Source organism: Panthera pardus, unplaced genomic scaffold (assembly GCF_024362965.1).
Source record: "Panthera pardus isolate Hobbes unplaced genomic scaffold, ASM2436296v1 HiC_scaffold_25, whole genome shotgun sequence".
Taxonomy (NCBI): domain Eukaryota; kingdom Metazoa; phylum Chordata; class Mammalia; order Carnivora; family Felidae; genus Panthera; species Panthera pardus.
In genome coordinates, this window is record NW_026526821.1 from 38,579,395 (window position 1) to 38,594,314 (window position 14,920).

General features: G+C 40.5%; 1 protein-coding gene across 1 annotated transcript in view; it reads left to right on the top strand.

Moving 5' to 3' along the window:
- The window catches only part of SPTLC3 (serine palmitoyltransferase long chain base subunit 3), a 134,912-nt gene that overhangs the window by 63,837 nt on the left and 56,155 nt on the right, over positions 1–14,920 (top strand). The window contains exon 6 of the mRNA XM_019462506.2: positions 1,383–1,476. Within this exon, the coding sequence (XP_019318051.1) occupies positions 1,383–1,476 (94 nt within the window). The remainder of the gene's footprint in view (positions 1–1,382; positions 1,477–14,920) is intronic.

Sequence of the window (14,920 nt, forward strand, 5' to 3'; positions counted from 1 at the left end):
AAAGTGTGTGACGTGAGAACTGAATCTGTTACTTGTCTGTTAAGTTTTTTTTCTTTAAGGTAAGGAAAAGATAGCAGCATGCATAAAGCACTGAGCTTTAGAAGAACTAGAATATAGGGTAGTGGATGATAAGGAGACTGGAGATGAAGGCAGGTGCCAAATTGCACAGAGCCTTGTAGTTCTCCTTGAGTGTTGGAAATTCTTTCTGAGGAAAATGGGGACATTGATTGGCTGCGTTTAAGTAAGTGCCATAATCAGATTTAGGCTTAAAAAATCTGACTCATGACAACTGAATGCAACATATTATCTTTGATTGGATTCTGCACTGAAAAAAATAGAAGGAAAGAAAACATCTGTAAAAGACATTGACATCATTAGGACAGTTGGGGAAACATGAACTTGGGCTGTCTCTTAGATGATAGTACTACATAAATGTTGGCTTTCTTGGGCGTGATCATTGCATTGTGATTTAGCCAGAGAACATCCTTGTTCTTAGTAAGTACATGCTGAAGAATTTAGGGGTGAGGTATCATCAGGTTTATAAGTAACTCTCAAATGTCCACCAAAAAATTATAAATACACACATACTCATCTAGAGCATTGTTGGCTCTTCCCCAAAAAACTTACAACACTTCATGTGTGAACTTTCTAAAGTATGAGCAAGAACTCAAAGCTTCTGGGTGGCCACAAAAACAAATGGCCACCATAGTTTGTCTCTTCATTTTTTGTATGCTGGAACAATTTTATAGTTTTGAAAGTTTTAAATTAAAAAAGGAAAATAAATTTACAACTGTAATTTATAAGAAGTAAATTTGATTGATCTTTTTCACTTGCCTCAGACTGAATTGCCATCCATACTTTTCCAAATGCAAAGTTTTTAACTGGAAAGCATTGATACTTTGGTCTACAATGATGTCAATACAGAGGAGAATGAGAATAGGAAAACAAGAGCTTGAAAGACCCTGCAGAAAAGACCCCTCCCCTCCAGAACAAGAACACCATATCCCAAATAATCCAACACATGATTGAGGAACCCCAGCAAATCCACAACCCACCCAAAGTATATCCATTTTCCTGCCAAACATCAATTCTTTAGAAAATGCTAGCTGGCATTTAACCAAGATCTTGAATGATCTTCTCTGATGAAAATCAAATGCAAATGATTAAAGATATAATCCCTTAAAATAATCCCCATGTTCATCAGCTAATTGTCTACAGGATTTTACCCATATAGACACCAGGTAAAACTCTTGGCCTTTTAAAATGAAAATGGGTTTGAGGGATGTCTGTTAAAGGTCTTGAAGTGTTGTTCTATTTCCACATGCTATTTTTCTTTAATTTTATTTATTGGCCTGTGCTTTGTGTGTTTGCTTTCTGAACAGGGATGCCTCATTTTAAGTGATGAGTTAAACCATGCATCTCTCGTACTCGGGGCCCGACTCTCAGGTGCAACCATAAGGATCTTCAAACACAATAGTGAGTATCAATGCATCTCTCCTGACATATACTGCTTTCTTCTAGAACATGCGGCTTTGTCCTTGCCCCATTTGAATGGGGGAACTTAGCCTCATGAAACACAATTATGTTTATTTTCACTACTGGCTTGTTAACCTCTGCTGACCTTAAATGTTGAAGTGTCTTAAACACCTAGATTGCTAACTGTAACCCAAACACATTAGTGTCACTGTTATTTGTGGTCTTACAGTGCAGCCTCTGAAAACATGACTGATCTCTTAGGACTGACATTTAATCATCAGAAGTGTTATAACTCTCCCTTTTCTATAACGCTGCCTTAGGAAAGTTTTAAGACTTAAGTTTTATGTTATTGTCAGGTAAAAAGTGGTGTTCTTCCTTAGAAGAACTCCTTTCACTATTCCCACCCAGCGCATGCTTACAATCTACTAGGAGAGGCAGATATGTATCAAAGTAGCTGTATTGTGGGTTAAGTAGAAAAAGGGCCACAGCAATATCAGGCAGTGATTAAGAGTACAGGCTTTGGCCAGTGGACCTCTTCATGCTCACCAAAATGGCTAAAATAAAAAAGATGACAACACCAAATATTAACAAAGATATGAAGCAACTCTCACCAATTGCTGGAGGGTACAATTATACAACTTCTTTGAAAAACAGCTTGGCAGTCTTATAAACATATCCCTATACCATGATCCATAAATTCTTCACCTTGGAATTTCCAGCACATGTCCACAAAAAGGCTTGTACAAGAATGTCCACAGCAGATTTAGTCATAATAGCCAAGACTGGAAACAACCCAAATATCTATAATAGGAGAATGGAAAAGATCTGTTACATTCATATAATGGAATATGACTCTCTGATTTAAAAAAAAAAAAAAAAACAACGGAATAAACTACTGACACCCACACCATGGATGACTCTTCAGAAAAATTATTTTTAATGAAATAAACCAGACACAAAATAGTATATAGTGTATGAGTTTGTTTATAGCAAATAAAAAACAGACAAAACTAATCTATGGTCATAGAAATCACAAAGATGCTTGACTCTGATTGTAGGGGAGGGAATTGGTGAGAAGAGGCATAAAGGAACTTTCTGGGGTCATAGAAATATTTGATATTTTGATTGGGGTGATATTTACATTCTTATTAAAATCATTGAATTTTACATTTAAAATATGCCAACTTCCTCATAAATAAATTTTCCTAAAAATATAATTGTTATCATACAATATCTTTGGTGTTAAAGAAAAAAGTATAGGCTTCCCCCCTGCCCCAAGCATTTGTGTCCTTGTCCTATAGCTTATTAGCATGTGGTGCTAGTCAAATTATTTAACCTTCTTGGATCTCAATTTACTTATTCCAAAAATGATAATTACAATGCCTGACTCACTGATATGTAAGTGAAGGCATATAAAGTGCTTAGCACAATGCCTAGCAGTGAAAACTTCTGAGTCACTTGTACCTGCTGTATTATTGTGATTATTATTATCCTCATCATTTTCATTGCCAGTGCCACCAAAGGATAGTAGAAAACATTATGATGACCCAGAGGAATGCAAAGATCATTTCACTTTGGGGATTGCATGAAATGGATAGTATTTGCCATAGACTTTGAAGGATTAAGAGAATTCTGATCAGGGATATGGGAAAGGAAATTTCTAAACAGAATAACCTGGAGTGTGTAAAAAGCAGCAAGACCTCTAGTGTGAGGCTGAACTACTGGAGAAGAGCTGAAAAATAAGGTCTTGGCCAGTTAATGAAGAACCAATATGTTATATGATATATATGTGTGTGTGTATATATATACATATGTATGTATATGTATATATATACACACACACATATATATATATACACACATACATACATATGTGTGTATATATATGTATAGGTATATATGTATGTGTGTATATATATATATGTATATATATATATATACACACATACACAAACTAAGATATATGTACTTCAGGAAGCAACAAAAGGTGTGTTTGGACAGTTCTGCTTCATTCCATGCTGATCTCTGGATGAATTGGCTTTGTTCAATGGCTTTAGTAGCCCTCCCTCGTGTCTAGTGGCAGTGAAAACAAAGGTATAAGCTTTGATTTGAGATAGGCTTTGAACAGCCTCAGAAGGAAAAGACCCATCTGCTTATGGATTGTAAAGATCAACTGTCCCCATAACAGTTCTCATACACCTTCACTATCCTGCGTTTGTTACTATTTGGAATTTAACCCAAATTCTACCATTCTCCAGATTTCCCTTGGCGGTCTATAGAGATGATGATAGAAAGATAGATGATAGATGGATAGATAGATAGATAGATAGATAAGCAGACAGACGTGTATATACTCAACTGGGAGACTAAACGTTTTCTTAAACACTAACCAAGAATTTCCTACTCTCCAGCTTAAGACTTTATGGTAGTGATTCTCCAATGATTCCCCCCCACCCACCTCCCGGTATTTATGCCTTGAATAGTCCCTTCCTGGATTGTCTCAGGATTGGTTTACGTGATCGAAAGAATACAGTAGAAGTGATGATATGTCATTCTTAAGGCTAGGTGTTAAAGGCTTATGGCTTCTGCCTGTTCTTCTCTCTGGCATCACTAGTGAGGGCACTTAAGCAGCCTATACAGAAGAACTGAGGCCTCTTGCCAACAACCATGTGAACAGGATATCTTTACTGATCTTCTGACTTCACTCAGGCTTTCAGATGACTGTAGTTCCAACATCCTGACTGCAGCTCACAACTTTCTTGAGCCAGAACACCCACCTAAGGTTCCCAAACTCCTAACCTGCAGAATCTGTGGATAATAAGTGTTAATTGTGTTGGGGTAATTTGTTACGTAGCAATAGATAACTAATACAGCTTCTCTAGCCGCCATTGCTGGGGCAGAAGCTGGACACCCAAGTGTCATTTCCTACTTCTTCCTCCTTTGAATCTAAAATGAATGACTCAGCAGACAAGGAGTCCTTTTATGCCACTTACACACCCGGTCACTGGAAAAGCAGCCAAAATGACTTGCAGGACAAGCCATTCTTGGTCTACATAGAGACAAGAAACTTGAGAGCTTGTAGCACATAAGCCAGGAAGTGAAACTGGTTTCGGCTAATGCTTCTTGAGACAATTTCCCATGGCCAATATGGCAAAGGAACGTCAGGCCCTGACCCGCTATGTTAGCAACCCTTCCTTTTGAGGGGAGTGGGGCAAGGGATGGCTTGAATTGATTCTTTTCCTGCTGGCTGAGGCTAAAATATGAATAGAAGAGATAATCATCCCCTGCATTCCAATCCCACAGTTATCAAAAATTCTGCTGTTATTCATGGGTATATAGAGTAGATGCCAACAACATGAACACATCAATGAAGATTATTTCCACATTTTTGTTCAAACACAAATATATACAGACGATTGAACAGAAACCATACAGTGGGAAAACTTCTAAGCAGACCCCTACAAAACAACTTTATTTTAAATACTCAAATAAAGTATGCAGTTCACCCACAGATTGAATCTTTCCATTAGTTCCAACTGCTCAGAAATTATTCCAGGGACAGAGAAAAGTTCAGCCAGCTTCTCCTGGTCCTGCCCATGCCACCCTATGCAGTTATTCCATATCTCTTACTTCAGATTCTAATCTCAGGATAGCAATTCCAGTGAAAATACATCCAACAGAAAGCACAGTAACTATATCAGGAAGAAATCCGACAACATCTGGATAACTGGTAAAAACTGATATCATTGGTGAGGGACAGGTGAACATTGTGTGTCTCCAGATGTGATACACTGAGAAAGATTCAACATAACTAACATAGTATACAGATCAGAACACTGAGTTTTATTGTTAGACAACCCCAAAGTAGAAACACTTTGTTGGAAAGAAAACAAAAAAAAAGGGAATGTATGCTGTAAATATGCTAATATCATAAAAAACAAAGAAAGGCTGAGGAGATGATCCAGATAAAAGGATACCAAAGAGCTGTGATAACTAAGTACAGTACCAGACCCTGGACTGGATTCTGAAAGAGATAGGGAGATGCTATAAAGGACATTCCTGACTAATTCACAAAATTGGAATATGGCCAGTAGGTTAGATAATACTAGGTAAAATTAGTTACATAGATAAAAAAAATTAGTTAGATAGATAAAATTAGATAGATAGATAGAATGATAAAGTAAATGGAATAGTGTTAATAGATGAATCTGGAAAAAAGAGTATGTGGGCGTTCTTTGTAGTACTCTTATTCTTATAATTTTTTGTTGAGTTTGATATTATCTTCAAATAAAATTTTGCTTGTAAAATTTTTTTTGCTGGAACTTTAATTCAAGAATTTCATTTTATCTACCAATTTTACAAAGCTCTTAAAACATTCAGTAACTTATTCTTCACGCCTTCCCTTTGTGCTCCCAGAAAACAGAAAACATTTCTCATTTACATCTTTCTAATAAATGTTAGCTGTGGTCATTTTATACCGGTAAACAGCACTTACTGCAAATTTACTTTGTGCCAGATGCTGAGCTAGTGGCCTTCTCTGATGTACTTATTTAATCTCATGGACAACCCCATGAGGTAGGTGCTAGTTTACAAATGAGGAGATCCAGGCTTTGAGGTATTAAACAACTTGTCCAAGATCATACAACTGCTCAGTGGTGAAGCCCGGAGCTGTCTGTATAAATGCTGCCCCTTCCAACTAGCTGAGAGTGTGTGCAATGCGGGTCCCGATTCCATCATCTAGTGAAAATTCTATTATTAAACTGCTGTTGCTCTTCAACTTTCTGTGGTTGGTAGAATAATGGCCTTTAAAAATGTCCATGTCCTAATCCCAAAACCTATAAATATATTATGTGATAAAGAGGAATTAAAGTTGCAGATGGAATTCAAGTTGCTAAACAGCTAACCTTAAAGAGATTGTCTGCATGGGTCCAGTGTATTCACAGAGTCTTTAAACGCAGAAAAGGGAAGCAGAGGAGGGAGTGTCAGAGTGATGCCATGTGAGCAAGACTCTGATGGTCACTGCTGGCTTTGAAGAGGGAAGAAGGTCACACACCATGGAATGCCAGAAGCCTCTGAAAGCTAGAAAAGGCAAGGAAATAGATTCTCCACGTACAGCTTCCAGAAAGGAAGGCAGCCGTGCCCACACGTTGATTAAAATCACGTGAGACCCATTTCAGATTTCTGGTCTCCGGAACTGTAAGAGAACATGTTGTTTTGAGCCATTCAGTCTGTGCTAATTTCTTACAGCCTGGTAGGAAATGAATACACTTTCATTCTCACACACAAAGCCTTTGTGCCCACTCACTAGCGTGCTTACTACCTTTAGGAATGGGCACAATTTCCCAGCTATTGTGTTTACATCGCGAAAACAGTCACGTCTGAGAGGGGTTCCTCCAGGGGCCTTTGAATGACTTCTTCCTCGAGACGTGAGAGAGATGAGACGGTGTACAGAGGAGAAAGAATTAAGTAGGATCACGGTATGTAAGGCATCAGTAGCTGCTGACTGTCTTTCCCACTTTGCTGTTCCTAGGATACTACTAAATTCCTCAATAGACAATGATGCTTTAATCCTCAACGTGCATCCATGCAGATTGGAATAATAATGTAAATAAGATGTAGAGGATATTAAGTTGCCTTCCTGTGTGGGGATAAGCATACAACACAACAGAGACCGAAGCTAATAACGTGTGAGATGGGTTCTTAAGAATGGCCGCCTAAACCAGAATGTACTTAAACATCGGGATGATGGGATTTCACACAACCGTCTACTTGTTCTGCCCTCCTGGGCTTTCCTCTGCCTGTGACCTCTGCTTACACCTTGAGATACTCCCCTGACTTTTGGAGGAGAAGAGGTCCTGTTTTATGTAAATCAGTACTAAAGGATACTCTTTGTTATTTAGAGCAACTGTATATCAGTCAGAATTGTGGATCCTTGAATTTTTTAACTGTGTATGGCTAAAATATACCTAAGGTGCAGTTACACCTATTCAGACCAGTGTAAGCTTTGAATTCTATTTGGACAAGCTTGATGTTCAATCCTATTTGAACAGCTTAAATAACTTCAAGCTATTCCTCATTTCTCTATTTCCCACAAGATCAGAACAAGCAACAAAGGGACCAAACAGAAGGAAAATTGTGAAAGGGAACAGAATCAGAACACACAAAGGCTACCCTCCAGGGGAAAATCTCCAAGGACTCAGAGTGCATTTTTAGCCATACCAAATTCAAAGTCAGGTACTAGAATTCTTTATCACCATAGATTAACTCTTCCTGGATAGTGAATACGGACAATTACTGAGACCATATTTATCGCTAGGCACTATGTTAAGCCCTTTGCATAATCAGTTCATTTAATTTTAACAAAACCCCATATTTATAGTTCTATCCATTATCTCTACTTATTAAGAGAAAACTGATTCTCAAAATGATTAAATGGCCTGTCCAACATCACACATGATAAACGGCCAGAGTCCAAATTCAAACCCACGTGTGTTGCTCTTATCATGGTTCATTTCTCCCAGGAGCGACCCAGAGACAAGGGTTTGAGTGTAACTCATTTATTTAGGACATGATCCAAGGAAGCACCAGCAGATGAGCAGAGAATGGAGACAGAGAAGGAAAGGCAGCCAACAAAAGGCATGTTGTCAAGCGGGTTACCACAATAGACAGCCAGAGCTTAATCCTACCTGGGAACTCAGTGTAGACATACTTCAGTGGGGTGCGGGAACTGGATTATTTATACACCAATTCCCATGTGTGGGAGGTTGGAGGCTGTTCCTGCTTAGGCTCAGTATGCCCCCACAGCCAGGAAGAAAGCTCTTGGACCAAGAATGGCCTGTGTTTTCAATAAGGAGCCAGGCTGAGGGATATAGGCAGGGCCTGTACAGCATGTGCTAGCTAACACTCTTACCCACTAGCTAAGTCCAGCTACTTCCAGGCCATATCAGTGTATTATTGTGTAAAAATCAATCTATATGATTGCTTGTCCTGTTAGTGGCCTAAATTTTAACCCAGAATGCTAAAATTTAGCCTCTGAATTCCTCTGGCTAAATGCTAAGAATATCTGCATTTTCTCCTTTGGGCAGCTTGAGTGAAATAGCCAGTCCTTGGGTTGCCTTTGTGACTCATTAAGTGCCACAAAAAAGACTCTTGAGCACATTTGACAGTCTAAGCTATGGAGTCAGCTCTGACCAGTGACCAGTAAATCTGTTCTCCACTGCGATTCTGGTGCATTTTGAGAAAGTAGGCCGCAGCTCCTTGGGGCATGCGGATGCCTTTGGTAGACACATTCTCTGGGCTGAGTATTAACACCCTGGCATTTCAGGACCTCAAACCCTGGGTAAATTTTAAGTCTCTGGAAAGGGTGACATCTTGTTGCAGAGATATGGGAAAATCAGGACTGAGTTATTTTTTTTTCTCAGAACCTGCTCACTTTGCTGATAATTACTTAGGATCTAGATTCTGGAACAGTGTTTCTCAGACTTTAACATACACTGAATTCACTAGGGGGTGGTTGTTTAAATGCAGACTCTGATTCAGTAGACCTGGGGCGGGGCCTGAGCCTCAGCATTTCTGCCCATCTCCCAAGTGTCACCAGTACTGCTGGTGCAGGACCACACTTACAAGGCTGTAGGGTAGGCAGGCAATCTCCGACCTAAAGGGCGTCACAAAGGGCTTCTGGAACTAGTCTTGGAGAGGAGAAGCAATTTTTTTCTCAGCTAGGAGAGTTTCTTTTTTTTTTTTTTTTTTTTTTAAAGTATTTTTTTAACGTTTTATTTATTTTTTTTGAGACAGAGAGAGACAGAGCATGAACGGGGGAGGGGCAGAGAGAGAGGGAGACACAGAATCGGAAGCAGGCTCCAGGCTCTGAGCCATCAGCCCAGAGCCCGACGCGGGGCTCGAACTCACGGACCGTGAGATCGTGACCTGAGCTGAAGTCAGCTGCTTAACCGACTGAGCCACCCAGGCGCCCTCAGCTAGGAGAGTTTCAATGAGGTCAGAGGGCTGGGCAGACCAAGAATTTAGAGCAGTTGGAAAAAAAAAAGTGGAGAGGAAGAACCAAGGTTCTACCTAGAGGCATTTAAAGGGCAAGGGGAGACAGAACAATGAGTGCAATGTTTGTGGGAAAACTCTGAGTTTTGCTTCTGAGGGCTCAGGAGTGCTGTTTGAGTGGAAGATCAAACCTATAAACAGCACTGAGACTATTTTTTTTTTATAAGCCACAACTTTTTAGATCTTAAGGTCCTCCTTGGACTCCTGAACTGAGCTGTTCACTTTAATAAAGACAGTGATTGTTTCTATATGTTTTACAACAACTAATAGTATTGAACCCTTGCTGCAATGAGCCTTTTACATGCACTAAGTCATTTGAGCCTCATAACTACACAATGAGACACCTGCTAGGATCATCTCCTTTTTACAGGGGAAGAAACAGAGGGACAGAGTGGTGAGGAGACACAGAGCTAGCTAGACACAGAGGCAGAAGTGGCATTTACACCAAGGAGATCTGATTCTAGTTCCCTTGTTTTTAAGTTTATTTATTTATTTGAGAGAGAGAGAGAGAGAGAGAACAGAACAGGCAGGGAAAGAGCAGAGAGAAGGAGACACAGAATCTGAAGCATGCTCAGGGCTCTGAGCTGTCAGCACAGAACCCGATGTGGTGCTCCAACCCACTAACTGTGAGATTATGACTCAAGCATAAGTCGACGCCCAACTAACTGAGCCACCTCGGTGCCCTTCCAGTTCCTACTTTTAAGCACAATTCGCCTTTACCTCCTTTCCCAGCCTTTTCCAAGGCTGTCTCCCCCTGGCTAGTGGAATGCAGGAGACTTGCTCTTCCATGCAGCCCTCCCAGAGCAAGGCAGTTGGGTTAGGCAGATGCAGCCAGGGTTCACACTGGTTGCCCTTGATCTGAGATGCAGGATCCCAGAACTGACCTCTTGAGCCCCCAAGTTGTTCCCTGAATCGCATCTTACCTTCCTGCATTGACCTCAAGCACTTAGGGATCCCAGTTGAGTACTATGTTTAATTCCTCCCGGAGAATCAGAGCCCTACGTGCTGCATCGGCCCAGAACTCTGAGGACACTCTGTCCCCATGCTTTAGGCTCTCCCTGTCCTTTGTCTCATGTCCCTGAGGTCAGAATTACTGGTTTCCCTCCCCAGGTACCCAGGCCCTGCCCCTAGCACCTGCCTCACCCTCAAATCAGCTCAGTCCCCTGCTCTCTGTTGCCTTTCACACTCTTGCAAGATCACCATGCTTCTTACAAACCTGTCCAAAGGCCATGCAACACCTGCCCACATACTGACAGAGCTACCAAGAAAATCTGAGCCTAAGTATTTACCCAAACTGTAAAACTTAACATACCAAATTTTCAATGCATCAGAAATTCCCTCACTGATCTCATGAGGAAGAGACTATAAATGTGACTTGAGAAAGACATTTACTTTGCTTACCAAAGTTAGCCATCATGATTATGCTTTTCCCCATAGGGTAAAAAAGGAGGCATTTCCCCCATAGGCTAAAAAAGGAGGCATTTCCCCCATCACCATCTTAAAAGTAAGAATGATTTATTTGTCATCATTCACAGTTACTGAAGTACCCATTGCTTAATATTCCACATTTGGGCTCAGCATTTGAAGGATGAAATTGGGCATCTCCAAAGGAACAAGAAGAATGGGGGAACAGATGGGAAGCAAGGGCTTAGAGTAACAGGTAGCATTCCTTCATCATCCAACCATCTTTTCACTTAAGAGATATCTGATGGATGTCTATCATGTGCAGACATGAAAATATCTTTGGTGAGCAGCCCATGGAACAGGGAAGCAGAGAACGCATCTAAATGTAGCTGTAGCTGGAGGTGGGTTTTGTGGACTTTTGAAGGAAGAAGGTGTGAACCATCAACCACACTGAGCAGCATATGGAAGGTACAGGCCGTATTCAGCCTGACCATGACAGCTGGCCCTGGATCCAGAGGAAGGGAAAGCCACTGACGGATGAGCAGTAAGAACGGTCTTGTGTCTCAACAAAAGGTCAGTGGCACAAGAGAAGAGGAACGAGGAAACCGTGGCAGAAGAAACAGTGTTGTCACTGTATGCAAAAGTCAGAACAAAGCCCAATATCGACTTCTTATCATCAGGAAGACACTTTTTGAACTATACACAACCTCTCTTCTGAGAAGAATATGGCTTCCTTGTTTCCCCGTGCCCACTTTTCACAGTACATTAACTGCAGCTTCCCCAGACCTCAGAGGCTTGTTGATCCTATCAGGGCTTTGAATTTAAGGACAGGCTCAAGAACAGGCTCTCAAAGTATATTTGTCACCTAAGCCTGATTCGTTTTTGGCACACTGTTGGATTATTCCAGGTATTCAGTAATTCAGTAAACCGATTAGTCATGCCTGTGACAGACCAGGACTTCCTTTGCGTCACTCACCTAGATGAGGCCTCTGTTTTCATTTTTAATGGCTAAATGTTCAGCACCCATCATGCCAACTTGCTCCTCTCAGCCCTTCACAAACCAAAGAAAATCACTTTATTGAGCCAGATGGTAGTGAATGATGTCTAAGGCATTGCTGATACCGAAATTTGTGGCAATCACAAATAGCGTGATAAGATTAGAAAGCATGTCATAAGATTAGAAAGATATTATACAATAGTGCTATGTATGTGCCCCTTGATAGCATCAAATTTATTCTTTTATTTTAATATCTATATCTCAGTATTTTCTTTACATATCAAACTGATTTATTTGCATTTGGTTTTTGGTTGTTGTTGGTTTTATAAACCTGGTGGTTCAGTCAGTAAAGCATCTGACTCTTAATTTCAGCTCAGGTCATGATCTCACAGTTCAAGCCCCACATCAGGTTCCGTGCTGACAGTCCAGAGCCTGCTTGGGATTCTCTCTCTCCCCCTCTCTCTGTCCCTCCCCTGCTCTCTCTCTCAAAATAAATAAATAAACTTAAAAAAAAAAAAGAAACAAAAAACAAAAACCTAACTATTCTTTCCTACTTCTTAGAGGTGTCATGAGGATTAACATCATGCAAATATAAGTGCTTTAATAAGCAACATTATTTAAAAATGTTAGCATGTGGCTTGTTGAAACAGTAGACTCTCACAAGGCCTGCAGAACATAAACCACAAACCCCTGAATCCTACAGAGCTGTACCCCACATGCTGTAGCATTATACAGCCAGACCCTAAGAACCAAAGAGAAGCTACCAGACACTAATGTAAGTCCAGAATCCCGCACTGAGTGAAGTTATCCCTTTCTCTGTGCAGCTTCTGTGATTCTAAGAGGTCAATGAGTTTCTGCTTCACAAGGGGAAATAAGACTGATTGATTCCCCCTCTGCTCAAGAATCCCAGTGTGTGGACCCCACGGGTTTTCTGAAGCTTCACCAAAGACAATCCCCAGGTAACTCTCTGTTCAAGTGGGACAGGATGAGTTCCCTGCCATGGAAGGGACTGGGATTCCTCTTGTTTCCATCTGCAAAATGCATGAAACACATCGTGGCCATTTAAAGGCTTGTTCTCTGTCCAGCTTGTTAATACAAGAATGGAGAGAATCTTCTATGTTCTTTAGTGGTGTCCATTTTAAACCTAATCCCAGACTAAACCTATAATATGTATGTGACCTAGTTGATTGCATAAAAAGTAGAATAATGTCTGCATATACAGGTTTTTCAACATCTTAGAATATTCACTTTTTAAGTGACTGCTAATTTGGTTCACTGGGTTTGTTTTTATTGTTATGGCATTGGAACCACCCTCATCATGTGTTATTTCTGTACCAAAAAATTATAAATTCCACTTCCCAGAAGGAAAACACTCTACAGAAATCTTACATTCGTCATTTCTTTATTTCATTCAGAGACTAACAGGCCTGCAGTAGATTATAGAAAAAGGAGCTGTATATCTCAATCACGCGGGTTCCTTCAACATCTTAGGAACTCAGCCTAAAGCAAAATGTCCATACAGGCAAAGGTTTACTGTCCCAGAAATTCTCAAAATAAGAAAGCTGCTTTCTGTTTCCTTGGCTGCCATCTAGTGGGTAATGATGTAGTGTCAGTAAAACACTACATCTGTGAAGACACAAGATGTCTGCCTGTCTTCAAAACCAAAAACACAGTTAATGTAAGAAATACTGCAGAGGGGCGCCTGGGTGGCTCAGTTGGTTAAGTGACTTCAGCTCAGGTCATGATCTCATGGTTCATGGGTTCAAGCCCCGCGTCAGGCTCTGTGCTGACAGCTCAGAGCCGGGAGCCTGCTTTGGATTCTGTGTCTCCCTCTCTCTCTGCCCCTCCCCCGCTTGCACTCTGTCTGTCAAAAATAAATAAATATTTTTTAAAAATTTTTAAAGAAATATTATTGCAGAAATGAGGCAATTATCCTTTTTCATAATTTCTATTTAGATCTTAAAGTGGTATTCTACTTCCTTTTTCCTGGTCTACATTCCTTTCCATAATCAAACATTGATTTTGTGCTAATATTGTGTGCTGGTACTAGAGCTGTAAGGAAATCCTAAAACAGATTCCACCACAGATTGGGACTAAAAATAAAGTTTCAGGGATCTCCACTGAAAGGAAGAACCTCAGCCAACTTAAGCCTAGACCAGTGACAATCCACTGAATGTCGCTTCTTTGGTATATTGCTTCTTGATGCAGTGGCTAAAACCAATATTGACTGTACCGTCTTAGATTTAGATCTGCTAGGTTTTTCCTGTGAGCATTTTTTAAAAAATTAATGTTTATTATTTATTTTTTGAGAGAGCGACAGAGAGCAGGGGAGGGGCAGAGACAGACAGAGACACAGAATCTGAAGCAGGCTCCAGGCTCTGAGCCGTCAGCATAGAGCCCGACACGGGGCCCGAACTCATGAACATTGAGGTCATGACCTGAGCCAAAATCAGTTGCTTAACCAACTGAGCCACCCAGGAAGCCCTCCTGTGAGCATTTTTTAGTGGAATCTCTAATGCCTGATGAACATTACATAACAGTTAGGTCAGCTGTTCAGTAGCATCTCCAACTTTTCAAACTGAAATCAGATTATAGACCTAACGTATTTTGGTTTCAGATTCTCAAAAAGGGAGAGTTCTGAAGGTACAAAGAAATGTGGTAAAAATATAATGAATCTAAAAAACTTGCACATAAGCCTCTGCCTTTTTTCTCTCTCTCTGGGCTTTGCAAGTTAAACACACACACACACACACACACACACACACACACCCACACACACACACACCCCTACAGCTGGAATGGTAGACCAATCTTCCCCAATAATCACTCAGCCTAAGTCCAATCATCTACATCTGGTTGCAGATAAATGAAAAGTCACTGTGAATTATATTTGACATCACAAGTTAACAAGAATAATCCACCAGACATCCATCCTTCTTTGTTCAACATGACCATGGAGTAGTTTGAGAAGAAGGAACAAGAGCTCTCAAC